General features: G+C 55.2%; 1 protein-coding gene across 2 annotated transcripts in view; it reads left to right on the forward strand.

The window, feature by feature from the left end:
* EEFSEC (eukaryotic elongation factor, selenocysteine-tRNA specific) overlaps positions 1-21,973 on the forward strand; it is a 238,360-nt gene extending 216,387 nt beyond the window's left edge. Inside the window, exon 7 of one of the 2 annotated variants that reach the window (XM_008159374.3) lies at positions 21,530-21,973. In XM_008159374.3, coding sequence (XP_008157596.1) covers positions 21,530-21,720 — 191 coding nt within the window. In that variant the 3' untranslated portion in view covers positions 21,721-21,973. Of the gene's footprint in view, positions 1-20,572; positions 20,640-21,529 lie in introns of those variants that run through there. The other variant, XM_054724344.1, reaches the window with a different exon arrangement.
* The last annotated feature ends 724 nt before the right edge of the window (positions 21,974-22,697 follow it).

The following is a 22,697-nucleotide window of genomic DNA, read 5'->3' on the forward strand; positions in this document are numbered from 1 at the left end:
TGCTGGAGCTCCATACCCATCCCAAAACAGTGCCAGGGCTAGGTGCATGCACAAGATAGCTGAGGTCATGGCTGTCCCTGGCCCCAGAGGTGGACCCTGCTTCTACCTCTACCTCTGCTCCCTAAGGAAAGCCAGGGGCTGTTTCACGAAGAAGTAGAAGTGACAGATGTTTGCTACTAGCAGATGTACCAAGTGATTGTGCCAGGCTGTTCTCACTGCTGGAATGGCCTTCCTTTCACCCCTGGCTTCCGCTCAGCCCCAATATAGTGCACGGTACCTTCTGCAGGACCCCCTTAGCATCCTGGGCCGGCCTCTTCCTGCATCCTCTGAACTGCTATGGCCTCTCACCTGTCTCCTTAGGAGCCTCCCCCAGAGGTGAGCTTCTCTAGGCTGAGGGTCCTGGCTGAGTCTCCCTGTGTCCTTAGGGTCCCTCACAGGAAGCCCCCTGGTGCATACATGGTGGGCTAGGAAGGAGTCCTTCCCTTCAGCTGTACAACCTTCCCTTTTCCGGATCACGGTGCTTGCTCTGATGGCAAGGATTAGATCATTCATTCTCATCAGCCCTAGCCCACTCATGTGTGAAGGCAAAGCATTAAGGATATCAGGATTTTCCAGTGGCCTGCTCAGGTCTCAGAAGTCTCAGCAGAGTTGGCATAGCCATGGTTCTCGGGAAATGGGAGAGAATTCCCCTGAGAACCTGTGGCAGGAACAGGTGATTGTTCTGGACCCAAGGATTTGATGGGACCCTCACCCTGCAGGCTAACAAGTGTTTGCTGTCACTTGGGGAAAGAAGGCTTCTTCCTGTCCTAGCAGGGGCACCTTCCCACACAGGGGTCAAGGCCTGATGCCAGGCATCTCCTTCCAAATGACATGTTTTATGTGGTTTGAAAAAATCACAAACTTTCTTTATAACCAAAAGTAATATAATCTCATTCAATGAAATTTGCATGTTGCAGAAAAATAAAAAGGACAAGAAGTCTCCTCTAATCCCATCATTAATATTTTTCCTTTCCTTCTTCTTTTCTCTTCATGGGCTTCTTTTTATGTAGCCTAGAGGTTATGGTATATACAATTTTGTGTTTGGTTCTTTTCAATTACTATAATTATACAACTTTTTTTTTCTCCTTTTCTATGTTACACTGTAGTCTTCAGGGGAGATTGAATGGTGTAGTGTTGAGAGCTTGGGCGCAGGCCTCAGACAGAGCTTGGTTCAAACCCCAGTCCACTACTTACCAGATCGATAACCTTGGGTGAGTGGCTGGACCCCTCCAGGCCTTAGTTTCTCATCTGGAGATAAGAGTGTGCCCTGCCTGGGGGCTGTGAGACCTACATGTGCAGTGAGATGTGAAAGCACCTACGCTAGCACGGTTCCCAGCACACAGCTGGTGCACAGCATCCTGAGTTGTGTCCGTTGTCCCCCAAGGCTGTACCACAGCACCTTTTGCTTAGGTGTTTCCAGCTTCTCTCTGTCATAAATAGCATTGCTGGGAACATCTTTGTGTATCAGTCTCTATCTAAATATTATCAGAAGTTGAGTTCTTATTTTTAAAAAGAAAATACTCTAAACATTTAAAAAGTTCAAGTTCTTGAAAGCTCCTGGGAAAGTGATTTCCAAAAGTATCGCATCATTTCATACTTCCATCAGCACTCTCTGAAGGCATCTATTTTTCCACCGTGTCACTGGCATAGGCTGACCCTCTGCTATTTATTCTGGCTAACTTGATGCGTGGAAAATGGCATCTTGATATTTTTATTGCATTTCTTTGGTAGCTAGTGATGTCAACCATTTTGCCATATTCAGGTTTCTTTAAAGAAAATTAAAAGAAGCGGGTATGTGGAGAAGAGGGTGTAGTTTACAGCCAGGCGTGTTTATGGATGCCTGCCAGAATTCCCCACCTGGGCTCCCAGCCTGGGGTCTGAGTACCTCTTGGATTCTGAACTACGAACACCCCTGCTATAAACTTCGTGTCCCCCAGCCCTGTGCAAGTAGGAAGACCTGCAAAGATGGCCGTTTGTCCACCTCAGATTCACAGCTCTGGTCCCAAGGCATCAAGACACTCTCTTCCACCCAATGCAAATCCCTCTGCACATGGCCCATGGTAAGTCCTGAACCCAGAGCCCAGACTCAGGGCCTGTCCTCAGCACTCAGTCCCCAGGCGGGATGGCTATGTCACAGGTAGGCAGCTCCATCACCCACCACTGGCCAGGGCTGTGGAGGAGGTCTGTCTGAGACACTTCAGGAGAAAACTAAGAATTGGGAATTGGGGGACTTCTTAGAGCCTGAAGAATGAATCACCCTTTGCTAGACTCAAGGACCACCTGTGAGCCTTCTAAGGACAGGGGGCTCACAGGTCTGTGCACCCCTGCATCCCAAGGGCCTGGCACCATCCAAGGAAAGCAAGCAGGTTGGCACACCTAGCTACCTGGAGGCACAGTAAGGCAAGGGGTCTTGGTGTGAGGCTGGGGAGATGGCCTGGCCGGGGCTCACTGCCAGGTACTGGGGAACCACTGAGGGTGTTTAGTCAGAGGAGGCCAGGATCAGGAATGTGTTTGAGGAGGAAGCTGGTGCTGGTGGTCTAGAGGGGCTGGCAGATTGCCCCCAGGAGCCCCTGAGAATGCACAGTGAGCACAGGAAAGCAGGCACAGGGGCAGAAGCCTCCGGTAGCCCTCTCTCTGTTCCCCCAAACACCAGGCCAGCTGCTGCCCAACTGCAGGCCGGCCCTTCTCCGACAGCTGACTTCTACCACAAGCTGGCTTTCCCTGGACCAAGAGGACTGAAGCTGGCTTTATCAGGATAGCCCCAGTGACCCCAAGGCAAGGTTGGACTCTCCCCAGGCAGCCACGGGCATTCCACTGGGCTCTGTCCCACACAGCACGCCAGCCGGCCAAGGAGACTCTAGAAAACAGAGTTGGGAGAAAAGAGTTTAAAAGAGGTGAGGGGTGAAAGTTGAGGTTTCAGAAAATCCCAATAAAAATTAAAACAAGCCATCCGTCTTTCTCACTGGCATGTTACCCTGACAGTGGCCTTTGTGGATCTTGCCCCAATGTCTTTGGGGAAGGCGACTGAAACCTAATCCAGCAGCCAGCTAGCTGCTGCCAAACCCCGACCCCGCAAGACTGCCCCGCTTTCTGGGAGGGACCACCCCCGACAAGGCCAGCCTCTCCCGGAAGCCACCCTGACAGAGGAGGACCTTTCAGCAAGGGCAGAGAGCACTTTGGGGTGTATTTTTCCATAACAAATGACCAAACTCCTCCCCCTTTGGCTATTGAAGCATTTCAAAGCAATTGTAAAAATTATATGAACCCCATCGAAGAACTGTTACAACAATGTTTATACCCAGTGTTTGAAACAAAGACAATGATATTATAAATAATTGCAGATGATGAAGCTAGGCAAGAAAAAATAACATCATCAAAAGAATTTTACAAGACGGACCGTTCACAAAGATGGATGGAGTAACACAATACATTAGAAATATCTGCAATTAACATAAACACAGAGCAGTGGACGGGAACCATCTGCCCACCAGCCTATCCTGGGCATGGTCCCATGTCATCCATACGGGGTGGTGCCAGGGGCGTCTCACTGTGGCCAGGTGACAATGTGGCCCCCAGGAAGAGGCTGTCCGGAGGTATGTGCCCTGGCATCCAACGTAGGCCCGTGGGCTGAGACCTATTTAGAACGGATGCTGATGCCTGAAGAAGTATCTTTGGGGTCACAGCTTCCTCCAGGAACCTTTCCCTGACCCTAGATGGGGTTAAGCCAGGTCAGTTGTCCCCAGGCACCCGCCACTTCTCTGTCACAGCACTTCGATTCTGCATTGTTTCCGTGGGTATCCCGTGAGTGAGTCCACGTTTTCCTGCACCTCTCAGGCCAGTGTGTGTAAGGAGCAAGGAGGTGTGGGGGAACTGGCCTCATGTGGTAGAGGTGCCGAAGTCCTGACCAGTGGGTTCTCCGTCACACATTACAGCTCTGGGGCTCACGTAGCCCAGCCAGCTCTCATGGCTGTCTGAGACGGGTGTCATTGTCCCCAGTGGACAGACGAAGAAGCTGAGGCTCTGAGTGCATGTGCATAGACAGGGACTGCCCGGAGCTCAGCTGGGCTGCATGCTCTGTCCCTGGCATCTTTTTCTCCTTTTAATTAGTACTCGTTTTTCTAAAAAAAAGATAAAAATTATTTTTAACCATGAAAACTTTTGGCGATACAGAACATAATCGACAACCCTGATGCCAGCAAGATCAAACCGACATGTCATGTGCTTCCAGTCTCTCACCCTTTCTCTCTCTCCTCTCTGTCTTTAAGAAATATAATGTTACTGATAAAGCGAACCCTCCACGCTTCCCAGTGGGTAGCATCCACTCCCCTAAGTCGGGCCTCGGGCCCATGATGTGTTTTTGTGTTCTCCCTACGTAAGATTGCAACCCAGACAGCTTTGATGGTTTATGTGTGTTTTAAGTTCCTACATACTTGGTCTTGCACTGAACCAAGTGATTATGGGACACTTGCTGTTTTTGTTTTAGAACTTGCAATTCTAGCCAACAGTTCTAGTTGACTCATTTCACTGCTGTGCATTATCCCATAGTCCGCATGCACCCGTTCCCCACTTCTCTGCAGAGCAGTGTCAGCATTTCTCTAGGTGGGCACTGGGAGTGTGGTTGTCTGACCCTAAAGTGAGTGTCTGTGGACAGAATGAGGGCTGGCCAGGTGGCAGTGCCCACTTACACATCTGCCAGCCTCTCTTCTGCCCTCTCTCACCAACCCCTGCCTTGCCCCACTTACCATGTCTTACCAATTGAGAGATGCCACCGCCAGGTTTGCTAGAAGCTTATTCTCAGCTTGGTTTCTTGGAGGATCAGGATTGACCCTAAATACCAGGATGTTGTAGGAATCCTTCCAGCCTCCCAGGCGGAGTAGAGATGGAGGCCCTTGTTGGATCTTACCAGAGGTGAAGGGAAACCTGGGCGTTTCATCAGGAATTGGGCTCCTGATTTGCTCTGTCGAGTTTCTGCTAGAGGCCACTTCCCATTCGTAATGGAGAGTCTGACACCTGTAGGTTCAAATGGGCACCCTCCCCACTGTGGTCATTTCACACATCTGGAGCTGGGACCTGGAAGCACCTGGTGGGTGCCTGCTGGGTAGTTCCTCTGCCTGAGCTGAGTCCTTACTGTTGTTAGAAAGGGATTGCTGCTTGGGGGATTGCTGCTTGCTATAAACTGGCCTGTGGGGCGGGGCCTCTCCCCAGGTGAGGATGATTTGATCTCGGAGGGGAGAGTGAGCTTCTGGCAGGCAAGGCTGAGTTACAGCAGCCTGAGCAATGTCAGCCTTGGCCTTTAGAAACCAGCCTGTGACCAGTGGGGACCTTGGAGAAGCCACCCACATCCCCAGGCTCTGGAGCCTGATGCTTGCTCATTCATGCATTTTCCACCTCCCCGTGGCTCAGGCTGCCTCTGCCCGCCCTGGAGCTCTCCAGGGGAAGCCAGGCAGTCTCACAGCATTTGTGCTTCCGGAAAGATGGGTGCGAAGAGCAAGAAGGCAGGGCTCACAGGGGCCTGGAGGGGACCTGGAGCAGTTTAGGAAGCAGCAGGGCAGCGAGTTCAGAGGGGGCCCAGGAGGAAGAAGTCTGTACAAAGGCCCTGTGGCTGGGCCCAGGGGAGGGAGTGAGCGGTGGGATAGGTCCGTGGTGCTCACTCGCACCTGGGCCCGGTATTGGACTTTGTTCACAGTCTTAGGACAGGAGAATCCACCAGAGACAGGCCTGAGCATGCGTCTCTGTGAGACAGTTTCTTCCTCTAAAACAGGGTCCTAACACTCTCCCAGGTTGTTACCAAGAATAAAGCCTTGGCAGTCTGGGCTGCTAGAGGAGAGGAATTCAAGGCCTCAAATCAGAAAGCCACCTTCAAACTCCTAGACCTTGAGGTGACTCTCCTGGGACAGTGGGGTGCCAGCTGGCCCGCTGTGAACACAGACAACAGGAGGACCTGGGGCCTTGTGCCAACCAAGGGGAGACTGCAGCCAAGAGCCAGGCGCATGGCAGAGGAGGAGGAAGCATGCCAGAGCTGAGGCCTGCCACATTTGGCTGGCCATGGGGTGCAGATCTCTGAAGACTGTACAAGCTCAGAGAGGCAGTACTGCTCCGCCTCCTCTCCCAGCTGCCCATGCTCACCAAGAGAACAAGGTACCAGGAGGAGCTTATGTAGGCGGCATGTCTCTGCAGGTGTGTCTCCATCTGCATGTGTCCACACTTGTGACTCTGTGTATGCCAGTGAGTGTGAATCTGTGCCATTGAGTGTGTGTTTCTGCATCAGTGAGTGTGAGTGTCTGTGCCAGTGACTGCGTGTGTTTGTGTGTTGTTTTTTTTCACAGGAGGGAGGTGAGTGAGAGGCCAGCTTCCTGACAGGGCAGTTGTAAAACATTCATAAAACTTTTATTGGACTTGCCACCCTTCCAGATAAATATTTTTCGATTTTATGGGCTTCTTTTAGGGCTCTGAGCTTAATCATGGCTTTGTAGTTGCCTTTTTAAAAAAATGAATATTGTTTTGGCAAAAGGAGCCCTCTTCCCCTCACCCTCACCAAAGGCATGCTGCACTCTGAGCTCATAAATTCCTGCCACTCTCAACTCTTGCCCTTTCTCCCTCCACATCCTCACAACCATACTAGGATGAACCTGAAAAAAGAAAAGAGGGAGAGAAGAAATGTGCTGGGGACACATTGGATTCAGCTCCTCGTTGGATGTTGGTGGAGGGTCCAGACTGGGGCTCCACCTGCTGCCTCCCTGAGAAGTAGACCCCCTTGGCTGATCAGAATGAGGTTTGCACAGCCCCGCCTTCCCAAACCTTCCCCCCAGCCTTCTGCCTGCTCCCCAGAGGTCCTGAGTGAAGCCCCTCTTTTGCTCCCCTCTCCGATCTTTGCAGACCGCTCTTGTACTGGCCTCCCTGACCACCCCATCCAAAACAGCATCCCGAGCTCTGGACTTGGGACCATCACTGAGTTGCTATATGGTACTTCCTTCATAGCACTTATGACTCTCGGAAATTTTCTCCTTGATTTATTTATTGGTTGTAAGTCTGTCCCCCTTGCAAACTTAACCCATGCACTGCTGTATCCCCCACACCTGGAACAGGTGCCTTGTAAGTGCTCAGTAGATGTGTGTAAGATATCTACTGAGCACTTACATGGTAGCTACCCATAGATGGTTGTGATGAGGTGTAATAATAAAAATGGATCCTATCGTTCCATTAGATTAACTCATTCAGGCCTTAGAAACAGCCTATAAAGTGCTATGGTCATTTGCAGTTTTTGATGAGGAGACTCAGGCACAGAGTCAGATATTTTATATGAAGCCACACTGCTGACTAGAGTGTAAGCCAGGGTCTGGGTCCTGGCAGTCTGGTGCTCAGCCCGAGCTCTTGGCCATTACACTTGATTCCCCAGGGAGAACAACAGGGAGACAGCGTGTGCCCTTTCAAGCTGCCGCTACCTGGACTGAACCCTGCCCAACAGACGTTAGCCAGCACTTGGCGGGCGCCACCACTCCTGGCCTTTTGCCAGACCCCAGGCCAGAGGCACTGGAGCTGTAGGGCTGGAGGAAGGGACTCAGATGCCTTCATGGATGGGCAGGGGACCTGAGAGAGGGAGCCAGTCTCAGATAAAAGAAGCAGTGCATGGCAGTGATAGAAAGTGGCTGATGGCCCCGGGCACAGCACAGGCCGTGCAGGGGCAGCCGCAGCCTGTCCCACCCACTGGTGCAGGCAGGGGATGTGAAGATAGGTTTTTCAAGACAAACTAAAAATCCAGAATTGTACGTTTAATGTCCTGAGTTTGAAGGTTAGTGAGTCATTCAAATATTTCAGAAATGCGGCAAGGCTGGTGTCCGCTCCGGGTTGGCATTTTTCTCTTCTGTCTCTGGTGAGAATGGTAGATCTCAGGAAGGAGGGCCAGGCACCTCTGCCTGTGGGCACAGAGAGAGGCAGCAGCTGCACTTAGGGAAGAGGCCTTCTCGGAAGAGGTGGCACTGAGCTCAGCCTGGCAGGGTGTGGGAGACCGCCTGGGGGAGGGTGTTTCAGGCTGGAGGGCCGCGGCATTGCTCGGGAGAGAGGGCTCTCCCACGGCCCAGAGTGGTTGAGCTCTGGGGGACCCAGGGCACCTTGGCTCCTGATGAGGTCAGGGTTCCCTCTGGGGGATGGCAGGTCTGTGAAGGCTTCTGGCAGGAGCCTAGGAAGCCAGCCTCCAGAAGAACTCATGGGCCGGTTTGTGAGGTGCAGGGTTAGGGTGATTGGAGCTTCAGGCTCTAAGGACAGAAAGAGATAAGAAGACCAGATACAGTGATTGAGTGGTTGCTTAGGACCCAGCCCAGCCCAGGTGACTTTGCTAACTCACATAGTTGCAGGCCTCACAGCAACCCTGTTAAGGGGGCACGGTTGTTGCCCCATCTCCCCTCTGCATGCACAGATACACGCATGCACACGTACACCAGTTGCTGGGGAGAGGGAGAAGGGAGAGGGTACAGACCTGAGTTGGCTCTGTTGTCACTCACCTGCGTGAATGCAACCAAGGCTAGAGAGGAGTTGTGTGGAGCAGAGCTTCCACTTCCCCTTCAGCGGTGTTTCTGAGTCCCTGCTAGACCAAGTGTACCGGGGGTTTTCTTATGCCTCCTCCCACGGTCTGGTGAGGGGCAGTCTGGGAGGGAGGGCAGTGTTGCTACTCAGTTTACAGAGGACATAACTGAGTTTAGAAAGGTGCAGGGCTGGCCCAGGGGTGCCCTCACAGTAGCAGCAACAGCAAAGCAGGGCCCCAGGCCTCCCTGGGGTTTTGTGTGAATGTGGGGAGGAGCAGTACTGAATGTCCTCCTACACTGTGACTTCTCCGAACCCCACAGTGCTCAGAAATCAGAAAAGGGCGCCAGGTGGCAGAGGCACAGCTTCCAGGCTCTCCACCCCAGCCCAGTTCCCCCCTCCTCCTCCGGCATCTCCCTGGGCCACCCCAAGGTGTAGCAGGTAGTCTGGATTCTTCTAGGCTCTCTGACAGCCACCAGGGTCCCCCAGTCAGTGGCTGCTATAGCTCAGACAGCTTTAGAGTGGGCCTAGCAAACTAGAATGCCACTAGGGCCAAGCAAGCAGCATAGGTGAGTGGCCCTGTGGAGGACTACAGTGGGGAGCACTGACCACAGTGCTGGGGACCGAGGCCTGTCTGAAGGAGGGGCCCATGCTCTCCTTAGACCACATGTTGCCCTGGGAATGCAGACTCACATTTTTCAATGTTGGCAACTGATCCACTATTTTTAAAGAACCTTTAGGGACCTAACCTGACTCACAGCCAGCCAGATTATGACGGCAGCTATAGAGTTTACAGGGTAGCCTCCCACAAGCTCGGTGAGCCTGCTACAAGTCAGCTCCCATGACAGTAGTGACACTGTTGTTTACCACGTGCTGTGCATGCACTGACTGTTTCACATGCACTGCCTCGTTGACTCTTGAGTCCCTTTCAACCCTCATGCAGGGCCCTAGCTGGGCTCTGAGGCTGACATTGAGCCTACATAACAGTGCTCCAAATTCCACAACCACTCTCTGGGGGTCTACTCCCATGGCCTGAGAGATGTTATCCAACAGGCAGGCTGGTCTGAGAGCCCACTAGGGAGGAAAGAGCAGGACAGTAAGGCCACCGTGTCACATGGCCCGCCATTCAGACCAGACCAAGGGCTCAGAGCTCTAGCAGCACCACATCACCTGTCCCTTGCCTGCCCCTGCCCTCTCAGCTCTCACTAAGGCCTGGTCCCTAGTATGTAACAATGATCTAAGACTGGCTCAGTGGCCACTGTGTTCCAGGAGCTAAGAAGGACCTACTGAAGGCACGACCCTGCCCTTTAGGAGATCTCTTGTTTGAGAGGCGTGTGTGTGTGTGTGTGTGTGTGTGTGTGTGTGTGTGTGTGTGTTTGCGTGCACATGTTGTATATGCTTACATGTGTATGCATGCACATGTTCGTGCTTCCCTGGCAGCATTGGGCTCACCGTCAGTCAGGCACAAGGGCCTGTGCGGTGCTGTCTGAGAGGAGATAGTCCTTTCCCCCAGCTACCTGGAAAAGAACTTGGGTCCTTCCAGATAGTAATGAGGACATGTGATGACTTCTCTACCACTGACTCTGTGACCGTGGGAGAGTCACTTTGTGTCCCTGGGCCTCAGTTTCCTTCTCAATGAGAAGTAGGCAGTGTGCCCTCCTCATGTGAGTTGAGGGAAAGTACTTTTCCGATCCTTCCTGGGCCAGGCCTTGTGTCAGGCTCCAGGATCTCGTCTCTGCCCTCAGAGAGCCGCAGTCGGTTAGAGAAGTGAGCTCCCTTCAGGTACACCTGTGACGGAGGTCGTGCAGGGTCAGGACCAGTGCCGGAGGGTGACCCTGTAGTTGCCAAGCCTTGGTGCAGCAGAAAGGAGTCCAGCTCTGAAGCCCATCCCCTCACCCTGGGTGCCTCAGTTTCCTTGTATGTAAGTAGACCCCCAGAGAGTGGTTGTGGAATTTGGAGCACTGTTATGTAGGCTCTGAATAGGGCCTGGCATATGGCAAAGGCGTCGCCAATGTTGGCTGGCATTAATGTTGGTGTTTTTGTGATTGTGGGGAACTGCCTGGTGAGCAGTATGGGTCAGGCCTGCTGCATACAAGACAGTCTTTCCACTTTAGACTTCCTCTCTGTTGTTCAGGCCACTTCAGCATCTATCTGGGCAGTGGCCAAGGCCATTGGTTTCCCATCCCACACTCACTGTAAGGACCCAGAGCATAGCGGCCCCCTGGGCTCATCCCTGGGAATTTCTGGAGATGAGGTACCTACCCCACACTGCCAGAGTTGGGGTGGCCCCAGCCATGCCACACCCTTGCTTTTTGCCATCTTCTCCCCCCTCAAAGGCAGCTTAAGTGCCTTGCCCCACCCCCACCCCAACCCACAGCATTGCTCCCAGAGAGAAACAGCAGGTCCCTGGTGTGGCCAGGCCCACAGACAGACTCCCAAGCCTGCAGCAGGCAGAGGGCTTTGGGAAGCCCCGGGCCTAAATTTGAATTACTGCTCCCTGACCACCTATGCAACTTTGGGCAGTCACCTCCCCTGCTTAGAGACTGACTTATAGGATATCCGCTGACTGTCAGCCCACCTCACCTCAGCTCTCCCTCCCTCAGAGCACAGCAGGGTTCTAGCCAGGCCCAGGCCCTACACGCCAGCCTGCCCTCCAAACCAGGGACTTTGTCAAACCTCAGCCCAAGGCTCAGCCAGAAAGAGTCCCCAGGAGCACTCCTGCCCCGGGTCACCTTTTGGAAGCCATCACTCTGAGGCAGCGCAGCTCCATCCCTGGGTTGCAGGGCCCCTGCCCCTGCCCAGCACCTGCCACTCATGGAGCACCTGGCCCCGCCCCCTGAACAGGCAGGTACCCACACGGCTGTTCTTGCTGTGCAGACAGGGAGCATGAGCGAAGAGGAAAGGACGAGGGTCCAGGTCCCCTGTATGCTGAGGAGAAGGCCTCCAGAGCTGGCTGGGCTCAGCATGTGGGACAGCGGGCCAGTGAGCTCCCGTCTCCTCCCCAGCCCAGCCTCCTCTCATGTCCTGCTCCCCAGGTCTCCTGTAAACTGACAGGGCCTGCCTCTGCTGCCTGGCTGTGGGAGGGCGATGAGGAGCCAGGCTAGCAGACGGGTGAGCTCTGACCCCTGGAGAAGAAGGTTGCCCTTGGGAAAGAGCCGGCTCTCAGGACCCAGCCACTGGCAGACGAGATAGAGTACAGGTGGCTGAGGCTGCCAGCAGTGCCCTTTCCTGGAACTGCAGGCCACTCCTGCAGCCTGTCTCCTGGGGACACAGGGTCTGGATGTGGAGCAGAGTGTGTAAGCAGTGATGGGCAACCTTTTGAGCTTGGTGTGTCAAACTTCGCCAAAAAACTGAACATAACTCGGGTAGTGTGTCACTTTGAGGAAAAAACTAACTCCAAGACTCTAGTTGCAAATGTTTCATCCTCAGGAGCAGCAAATGTTTCATCCTCGGCATGCGGCCACGTGTCATCAGAAATGGCTACGTGTGTCAGTGCTGACACGCGTGTCATAGGTTCGCCATCACTGGTGTAGAGTCTTGGTCCTCACGAAGGAGGGAGGCCAGGAAAGTATCAGAGGGGCGGAACCAAGATGCTATGTCTATTGCTGAGAACTAAAGCAAAAGTAGGGTTTGCCAGGTAGATAGCATCATGGGGAACCCCAGGCTGAAGGAGCACCTGTATAGAGCCAGGGTAGAGGTGAGTGGTGGGGCCTGTGCAGGGCTGAGTAGTCGGACTCTGTGCAGGGCTGAGTGGTGTTCCTGTGCAGGGCTGAGTGGTGCGTCCCTGTGCAGGGCTGAGTGGTGAGCTCTGTGCAGGGATGAGTGGTGAGCTCTGTGCAGGGATGAATAGTCGGACTCTGTGCAGGGATGAGTGGTGCGTCCCTGTGCAGGGATGAGTGGTGTCTCAGTGCAGGGCTGAGTGGTGTTCCTGTGCAGGGCTGAGTGGTGAGCTCTGTGCAGGGATGAGTGGTGCGTCCCTGTGCAGGGATGAGTGGTGCATCCCTGTGCAGGGATGAGTGGTGCGTCCCTGTGCAGGGATGAGTGGTGGGTCCCTGTGCAGGGATGAGTGGTGAGCTCTGTGCAGGGATGAGTGGTGCGTCCCTGTGCAGGGATGAGTGGTGCGTCCCTGTGCAGGGCTGAGTGGTGTTCCTGTGCAGGGATGAGTGGTGTTCCTGTGCAGGGATGAGTGGTGCGTCCCTGTGCAGGGCTGAGTGGTGAGCTCTGTGCAGGGATGAGTGGTGAGCTCTGTGCAGGGATGAGTGGTGAGCTCTGTGCAGGGATGAGTGGTGAGCTCTGTGCAGGGATGAGTGGTGTTCCTGTGCAGGGCTGAGTGGTGCGTCCCTGTGCAGGGATGAGTGGTGCGTCCCTGTGCAGGGATGAGTGGTGGGTCCCTGTGCAGGGATGAGTGGTGAGCTCTGTGCAGGGATGAGTGGTGCTGGTGAGGAAGGTTGGGTCTGCAGGAGGCATTTGGTAAGGGGCTGCTTAGTGGAATTCGGACACCCACTGAGGAATGACTAGAGATTTCTAAGCTGTGAGGGGTGATTAGGTTTTGTTCTAGAGCAGTGGTCAGCAAACACATTAGTCAACAGAGCCAAATCTCAACAGTACAACGATTGAAATTTCTTTTGAGAGCCAAATTTTTTAAACTTAAACTTCTTCTAATGCCACTTCTTCAAAATAGACTCGCCCAGGCCATGGTATTTTGTGGAAGAGTCACACTCAAGGGGCCAAAGAGCCGCATGTGGCTCGCGAGCTGCAGTTTGCCGACCACGGTTCTAGAGGAATTTCTTTGACAACAGACCCAAGGGCAGATGAGAAGAGGGAGCTAGTGGGAGAGAAGCCTGGTGGGTCAGTACCCGTGGTTTTGGTGACAAGAACCTGCTCCTGCAGGGCCTGCTGGGGGGCCGAGAAAAGGGACCCTCATGACAAGCCACCAGAGGCGCCAAGGGGGCTCCCCTCACAGCTGTGAAGCTTCGGGTGAGGGTTTGAACCCTTCCTGGGCTTCTAGACTGCACACCAGGAATGGCTTCAGTGACCTGCCTTCAAGGGGGCTTGGCTTCAGTGACCTGCCTTCAAGTGAGTGTCATGCCTGCCCTGGGCCCCCGCCAAAAGGGATGGACAAGAGCCAGGTAGATAGCACCATGTTGGATGGTGTTGGGTAGTTCAGAACCACTACCAGCCCCACACCAACTATGGCTGTCCCCCACCATCCACCCTCTCACGTCGTGTGAAGCAAATTTTCCTTTGCTTCAGCTGCTCCTCTAATAACTGAGCCTCTGTCTGGTTCTCTAGATCAAGTCATTTTCTATAGCAAAATGGTTCTGTTTTTGCCTTAAAACAAAATCATTCTTCCACATAATGCACTGGTTTTCCCTCCCCATGCCCCCCCAATCTCCAAAGCCTTGACTACATTTTAATTTTAATTTACGCGGTGTGGGAAAGATTTCTGCAAAGCATCCTTTTTTGTTTTAGAAGAATTCATCATTGCTGCTAAGAAGCTTAATATAAATAAAGGAGGAATTAAGCAACATTAAGACATCAAAATGGAGGTGCAGATGCTCACTGCCTCACCTCCCCCCAAGCAGAGGGGCCGCGTGGAGCCTGTTGAGTGTGCGCTAGAGCTAGAGCTTCAGAGCACGTGCTTCCATAAAGGGCCTGTCTGTCTCCTGCCTTCCCCTAATTCCCTTTGCTGCAGGGTCAGCCGAGTGCACGTCTGATAGAAACGTAATCACCTGATCTTTTTAAAGCAAATAGCATCTTTGTTTATATACGGCATCCATAGCAAAAAGAGAAAGAAGGAGAGCCAGGCAGCCCGCCACTCCAGCCAGATGCTTAAAGGCTTCAGCTCCCAAAGGTAAATTCAGAAAACCAGACCTGACCAGGAGACGGCAGAGGGTTCCAAAGTCCCCAGGACCTCAGGGATTCAGCAGAAGTGAGCCCCCTTGCTCTGCCCAAGGGGCACTCACACTGGCCCCTGCCGCCCACCCAGCTCTCCCTAACCACTTGGCAATCCCAGCGCTGCACGGCCATCTCCATCCCTGCTGGCTCTGTCAGGGCTAAGCTTTTACAGGGCCAACACTGCCCTGGCCGGCTGGCAGGCAGAGGGAGCTGGGTTCAAACCTCAGTTCGCCACTGACTACTATGGGCCGTGGCAAGTCCTTGCACTTCGATGTGCCTCAGCTGCTCACCTGCCCGATGGGGCGGCAGCGGCGGCAGCCTGTGCTTATCAGACATGACCGGGTCCTGCCCTGGCCCATTTCTGCCCCCCGGGTCCCCTCCCAGCCAGGCCCACCTCCGGCCTCACCCCCAGCAGCACATCCTGCACAGATTACCACATGGGAGGGGTCTTGTCAGGCCCTGTGTTGCCAAACTTCCTGTGTTCCCCTGTGACCTATTCGGGTGGCGTCATAACCAAGGGCATGTGGGCAGAGACCCTCTCTTTAGGTGTCGTGTGATACTGGCGCCCACCCGTTGGGGGCTGCAGCTTGTTTCAGGGACCTCAGCCATAGTTCTAGGGACCACCTCACTGAGGGAGGTCCCCTCCTTTGGGCAGCCCCACCTGCTCACAGGTCAAGTATCCAGTCCAGACTCGAGGCCTGGCTGAATTCAAGGTCTTCTGTCCACCCCAGCCAGGCCACTCCATATGTCACCCTGCCCAGCTGCCAGGCATGTCCCTCTGAGCCCCACAGCCCATCTCGTCATCACCACAGCAAGGGCCCTGCCCCTTGCCCTGGCTCTCTCTCTGCCCTGTCATTTCAGCTCTCTCCAAAGCTGCTTTTTCCAGGAGGGGGAAGTGCTGGAGTGGCTAGAGTTAGCTACAACCCCATCAGGCCACCAAGGGGGCCAGTGACCCCTAGCTGCTTGCAAGGGTTCAGTTCCCACTGGGAAGATACAAGCCACCCACCAGCATGGAGGCCCCTTTTCCCAACATGAAAGCGACACCAGCAATTGGAGGCAATTTGCCGGCCTTTGATGGCCATGTCAGGGCGGCACCCTCAGCCAGGGCTTGGGAAACAGTTGTGCTTCCCACATTCTTCCCTGATTACCCCCAGCCTGAGCCAAGACCCAGCAGCCTCCAGCCCATTGTGCCTTTGTGTGGAGCTGGCACTCAGTGAGAAAGGCCAGCCAGGCCCTGGGAGAGTGTCCCCAAGAAAAGCCACGGGCAGCACCGTCACCCCAGGGTCACATCAGCCCGCCCCCACTGCCTTCTTGGTTTGGGCTCATCCAGAGTAGAGCAGGACCCTGGCTGCAAGAACCCACGGTTTGGGAAGAAAGAGCAGAGGATGTGTGCTGAGGCCCCGTGGAATAATGGCCACAGTGTGAACTTTATACACGTAGTACCCTTCCCCTCATGCCCACCCTGCAAAGTGGGGAGCCAGGCTCTAGACCACATGGGGTGAGGGGGGGGGGGATCTGCTCTCTGAGCCTGGGCTTTTCCCTGGGCCACGGCTTGCAGGCTGGTATCCCTAGTTCTGGAGGCACGGGCTGTGTGGGAGCACTTCTCTTCCCTCCATGCCCTGCTCTCCTGGATGAAACTATGCTCATCCCCTTCGTTTTCATCCCGCAAACCTGCCCTGAGCCCTGTGCCCTCCATGGAGATAGTGGCTGAGCTGGAGCTGGCCATACAGGAAAGGCAAGAAGGGTGTTCCAGATAAAGGGAGTGTGTGTTAGGAGGCCCTGCTTAATTTCTTTTGCTTGGAGCTAGAAGCGTGGTTGGAGATAGGGGTGAGGAGTGAGCAGGGGTGAGGCAGAGGGGGAGGCACATGGTAGATGGTGCAGGGCCCCCGGCTACCAAATAAGAGGACTCTGCTGGTGGTGAAGCCACGCCCAGATGGTGATTAGAGCAGCCCTCCCCCCACCCCCCAGGTGGGGGAGAGATCAGAGAGAGGCAAAGGTGGGGAACAGAGGTTGGGCCTGCAGGAGGTAGTGGAGGGCGAATTCCTGAGCCTGTGCCTCTCAGTTGCTGATCTTGATGCAGCAACAATGTCAGAAACACAGACTTCTAAGGCCTGGAAGTGGCCGGGAGCATCACCTGCCCCCTGGGTTCTGCTCGGGGCCCCATCTTTCACTGAGCAGAGCCAGAGAGCTGCAGGGACCATACCATGGCCTGGAGATGGCAGTGGGCTTCCTGGCCCACGCAGCTCTGAGAGCCTTCACCACCTGCCCTCCCTCCCATCCCTAGGGGGAACTTCTCCCCATCCTTGCTTCCTCCCCAAGTGCCCATGGACTCAGCAGCAGACTGTACTGGGTGGGCACTGCCTCCTCTGGGCTCGGACATGTGTGCGGGAGGACACGCCAGGAGCCCTGTAGTAGATGGCCCTGTGAGAACCCCGGGTCATGATAGAAACCTTGGGAAATAGAGAAAAGTAGAAAGAAAAAGAAAGGGTTGCTTGTAACTGCACTACTGACCCCAGATGGCCTTCTAGTCTCTTCTTTCTGCATCCAGAATGCAGGAGAACTCTTGCAACATTTTTGATTCCTGCATTTTTTAAATTAACGTTATAGCATCAGTCTTTGTGTAACTTTAAACTCTTCTCAGGTACCACTTTTCATCTCCCAGAACATCTTGCCACAGCAGATGCATGCTGGTCCTGTCCTGACTGCCCTCCTCTTAGTCTCCCTGGTGGGCACACTCTCCCTGGTGGGCACACAGACCTGGGTCAGGTGCCGCGCTGAGTCAGCCCATCTCCGTCTCTCCAGAGCCGAGGGACCGTGAGCCGTTACTGTTCCTCTGGGCCTGTTTCTTCCTCACTGCGTTGTGAAGATAAAGTGCCTCCGTGTGTGGCGACACAAATCTCAGGTTGCTTGATAGACCTGGACTCCTAGAAGTGGGTTGCTGGGTCCTTGCTGTGACCATCTGGGGAGCGTAGCAGCTAGTTCATGCCCAGTGGGGCCTCATCCGGTACTGATTCATACAGCACTATTCTTGGAGCACCTACTACAGATGATTGTTATATGCACTGGGCTTATAGTGTGAAGGGAGAGACAAAAATCCCTGCCAGGTAGGATTTATATTTTAGCAGAGGCAGATGACCAACATCAAATGAGGAAATAATAGCATATGTTTGAAGGTGATAATAGCTGTGGGAAATAGAGCGGGAGGGTGGTTAGGGCAGCAGGGAGGTGACAGTGACGGTGATGGGGAAGGCCTCACCAGGAGGTAACATGTGCTCGATGATTCCAAGAAGGTGAACCTGAGAGCCATTGGAGCTCCTGAGGAGGAGTCTTCAAATGTACAGGCCCAGGTTGGGAGTGTGCCTGGTGTGTTGGAGCATGGGGGACGAGGGGGGCAGTTTAAGATGCAGTATGGGCCAAGTCACATGGGAAGAGGGGGGTGCAGAAGCCAGAGGCCAGGAGCCATCCCAGGAGGGGCCACACACTGCTGCTCAGCCCACATGACCTCCCAGAGGGAGGTCCCTGAGAGAGGATGGCAGCTCCATGAGAACGGGACAGCCCTGCTTGCCTGTGTCCCCAGGCCTACAGGAAACACTTAGGAACCACTGGGCACTCAGCCACCACCCTCACCACTCTGACCCCCAAGTTGGCCAGAACCCTCTCTGTTTTGGGCTCCTGCAGAGCGGGGCACATGAGGCGCCTTGTGGATGTGGTTTGCTGTGGGCCACACACCTTCATCCACCCTCGAGCGTCACACTCATTCCCACCGAGCCCTTGGCACTCAGACCCTTGCCCAAGATCTCCGTGTGGCTGGCCCCAGGACATCTAGCCCCAGTTCCAGCATTCTTCCTCGGAGACGTCTGCCTCGGCACATGGGACCTGGCTGCCCTCTGCTCCCAGGGACACAGTGGTTTTGTTTCCTTGATTGTCGGTGGCTCTCTGGACTGTCTTGCTGGCTTGATTACTATCTGCCCCTTCTCAGATTAACGAACTTCGTGGGGTTGGGGCCCTGGTCTGCATGTTCACCACCAGTGTTTCCCAGTCCTGGAGCGTCCGTGAGTGCTTTCAAGTGAAAGGCGGGGGGCAGGGGGGGGCGAAGCTGGGCATGGCTCAGGACTGAGTGCCCATGAGTTCCAGCACCCAACACTCTGACCTGCCCTTTACTTTCTTCCATTTGCCATTGGTTAAGGGAAAAAAGGCCACTGTGAACAAAGCAGTTCCCAGTGACATTTGCTATGAATGCAAACAGCCCAGTAGCCCCAGCGGACAGGTCTGTATGGGTCAGGCTTCCTGGGCATTGTGTCCAGGCCACCCTGGAATGGAGCAGTGCTAACAGGCCTTGCCATCTTAGAAGAGCAATTAAATGGCCACGTCTTCCCCGGTGCCAGATAGATTTTCTGGCTCTGCCTTCTTTGGGCAGGGGAGGTATGCACTGTATGTAACGAGAGCCATCTCAGGCAAGGTGGGCCGCCAATTGGGCCACGCCTGTCTCCCAGCCAGACGCAGACACCGGGGAGCCCCCTTCCTCTTCAGCCATCAGACCTCCTGGCACCAGAGGGAGACAGGCCGCCCATGTCATTTGTCAGCGTCTGGTGCCGGCCACCTTCTCTGTTTGCAGAAGGAAGGCCTGATACCTGCAGGCCTGGCATTTGCTCATAGGGGCTGGCCCGGGGCCATTCCCAGAGGTGCGCAGATCAGCCGGGCGTGGAGCCTGTGATTAGATACCTTGCCGCCTGGCAGGAGGGAACCTTGCCTCCGTACAGGCCCCCAAGGCCTGTCGCGTCCTGGAGCCCCATTAACATCAGCTGTGTGCCCCGGCCTTCCTGGGTGAGGCAGCTTCGCGATGGCGGCAGTCTCCTGTGAAGAGGAAGGCCGAGTCCCTCCTGCAGTGGGTAGGGCTGTTCCTTACCGACTCTGTAGGTATCCCTTGAACCAGTCTCCTGGGAACCTTTTAAATGTCAGAGCTGCAGGGCCGGGAGAAGATGTTCTCACAGAACCATTTTTAGGAGTCTGCTTAAGGTGGACTCCTCCTGGAGTGATGGGCTAGCGGGCAGTGGCCTGCATTTGCCATTGGATGCTGGTCCAGGGATCAAATCCTGGCTCTTCTCGGCTCACAGTGGGGCCTTGAATACGTCACTGCCCTCCTGAGGCTCCGCTTTCCCATCTGCAAATTGAAAGGGTTGCTGACAGCATGGAGTGCCTGGTTTAAGCAAGAGCTAGCCTGCCTGCCCGCCCCTGCCACCAGCCCTCCCTCCTTGGTCGAGACGCAGGCCTGGTCCTCTCAGCACTGAAGCTTGATGCCTGAGTTCCACAGCTGGCTTCTCTTCGGAGCTAACCCACCAAGACCAAGCCAGCAGACAGAGCAGGGTGTGCAGGGAGGGGAGCCCTCAGCCTTGTGCTTATCCCCAACTTTGCCAGCTCTGGGCACCCAGCCTCTAAAACCACCTGTTGATGCAGCCCCTGTGAGCAAATCAGAAGTGGGTGTCCTCTCTGGGGGACGCAGAAGCCTATCAGGATCCCTCATTTGGGAAGCAGGTTGTAGGCTTGCGCCCACCAGATTATGAAGGCTTCACACCCAGCTCCCCCAGCAGAAGTCCCAGGCACTGCCACCTGCTGGGCCTCCCTGCCCCATGCGCATCTCGCGGTGCCCCCTCAGCTCAGCCTTGCCACAGCCCTGCCAGCTTGCTCCCACCAGGACCCCCTAGTGCGGTAGTGGTGCTCACAGAGGATGAGGGGTTGTTCCAGGGCACTCCACTGATGCCGAGCTACGATGGGGCCTGGCCCCTGTGCTCAGGGCCAGGCAGGTGGTCTTGTCCGGGCCGGCAGCCCACAAGGCGGCCACATGGTACTGCCACCAAGCTGATGCCTCATAAAGACAAGCCCCTGAGCCCTGTCCAGCGTTGCTCAATGGTTAGAGTGTTGGCCTGCACACTGGAGGGGCATGGGTTTGATTCTCGGTCAAGGGCAGGGACTTGGGTGGTAGGTTTAATTCCTGTCCCCGGTTGAAGCATGTGTGGGAGGCAATCAATTTATGTGTCTCTCTCACATCTATGTTTCTCTCTCTCTCTGTTTCTCACTCTCTCTCCCTTTCCCCTCCCTTCTACTCTCTCTTTAAAAAAAGATCAATGGAAAAAATGAGCGAGGATTTTTTAAAAGGACAAACACCCGAGAAAGAGTACGCAGCCTGCTGTTTCAGGATTATTGCGGCAGGAAGGGAAGGATGTTTAAGGCAGAGGGAACAGTCCGTGCAGAGGCCCAAGTGGGACCGGAGCCCAGGAGCAGCCCTGTGTCCTCACGGCTGTAGGGAAAGCACCAGGGTAGTGGTGGTGGGCTGGAGGAGTCGGGTGGGCATCCGTCAGATGTCAGCAGGAAACAGCTGTCTGCGCAGTAGCCTGGCCGGAGGGAGCGGAGGTCTGTGCCGAGGAGTGGGCAGGGAAAGGAGCTGGTAAGACGTGGAAAGCAAGGAAGCTGCAGGGCACGGAGACAGCATCTTCCAACAGAAGTTCTGGCCAAAAGTGGGGGGTCCACACCCAGCTGTTCTCTCCTCCACCCTCCGATATGCTAGGGCACCATGCGCTAAACCAGAGGGCACAGGGGCCCACGATGTCCTAGGAGAAGCCAGCCTCCCAGGCCGCGGGAGGGCGAGAGTGGAGAGCACCTATGCCAGTGGGCCTCAGTGTCAGGCTGTGGGTCTCAGCATGAGTGTGTTGGAAAGTAACAGAACCCTTCAGTGCAGAGAAAGGACATGGCCACTGGGCATGGAGTTGACCCCCACGGAGGCCGGAGTGCAGGGTGGGTGGATGGGCAAGAGACCCGGAGACCAAGGAGGTAGCCCTGCTGAGCTCCAAGCTGGATGGACCTGTGGCATGGACCAGCACAGGGGAGGGGCTGGCAAAGAGGGGGCAAAGGGGACCGCAGGCCTCAGGGGTCCGTTAGCTGGGGAGGGAAGCAGAGGGACCTTGGGGTCCTGGCTCAGCCTAAGGGAGTGCGAGCGTGGGCCAGTCCAGGTGCCCATCCGGGTGGCAAGTGGGCCAGCTGAGGAGTGGCAGATGGCAGACTTTCCCTCTGTGCCTTGCAGGTGGCCTCGGCCCGGAGTCCAAGAAGATCCTGACACCCGCACTCAAGAAGCGGAGTCGGGCCAGCAAAGGGGAGATGGCCAAGCAGGAGGAGGGTGCGGAGCGGCAGGAGCCTGCGCAGCATGTGTCACTCAGCCTGTCTTTCAAGCGTTATGTCTTCGACACCCACAAGCATATGGTCCAGTCTCCCTGAGCGGCCCTGGGCCAACTTGCCTGGTCCCAGGCTGGACCTCAGTGCCAAATGCACAACCAGACGTGCCTCGACCTCCTGCAGTCTCCCCACAGCTCCACAGGCAGCAGGCCCCCAGGCCCGGCGTTCAGCAGGCGGCAGTGCCCCCACCCTGCACCCTTCTGCTAGAGGACAGCACCCAGGAGGAAGGGGACTCAGCTGGAGAGGGACCCAGACATCAGCCAGCTGCAAATAAATGTCTCGTGGTGGCCTCTCACGGCTCATCTCTCTGTGTTTTTATCTGAGGGTTCCCCCACCACCCGGGAATTTCAGGGAACCACCAGGGCTCCTGGGGAGGGACCCAGCTCAGAGTCCAATGGGTTGAGAAATCCACAGGATGCGGGGCCCCTAGACAAGACTGGGGGCCCCAGAATCTCCTGGGCCTTCAGGGGGCATGGGGGTTCCCTGGGCAGCCAAGTCCAGGAAGGACATTCAAGGGATGTCAGGGAGCATGGGGCACCGGGCCAGGGCATTGGCTGGAGGGGTTGCTCATTCCTCCCCACTCCAGGAGTCCCCACACTCTCCCCAGAGTGTGGAGTGAGGGCTGGTAACAGCCCTGCACAGAAGCATGCTGCTGGCCAGGGTGTGAGCGTTGCCCTGCTCCTGTCCCTGCGCCCACAGGCCACCCCACCTGGAGGCCAAGCTGCTGACACTCAGCAAAGGGTGCATGGCGACCTGGCTGAGGGGAATCAAAGCTTTTAGAGACATCCGTAGGATGAACAGATGTTCCAGCGTTCCTTTATTTGGCCTCCAGACAGACGCGGAGGCCACCCTTTTATCCTGGTAATCAGTGCATTATGCTTTCATTTGCAAAAATGACATTAACTATACGAACAGGGACAGGTTTCGATCAAATGGCTTGGCGGTAGTAAGCCCTGGAGCTCTGGCAGAGAGGAAGGGGGTGGTGCTGCAGAACGCGCTGTGCTGTCCTGAGCGCGGTG

The sequence above is a fragment of the Eptesicus fuscus genome, chromosome 12 (assembly GCF_027574615.1).
Source record: "Eptesicus fuscus isolate TK198812 chromosome 12, DD_ASM_mEF_20220401, whole genome shotgun sequence".
Taxonomy (NCBI): Eukaryota; Metazoa; Chordata; class Mammalia; order Chiroptera; family Vespertilionidae; genus Eptesicus; species Eptesicus fuscus.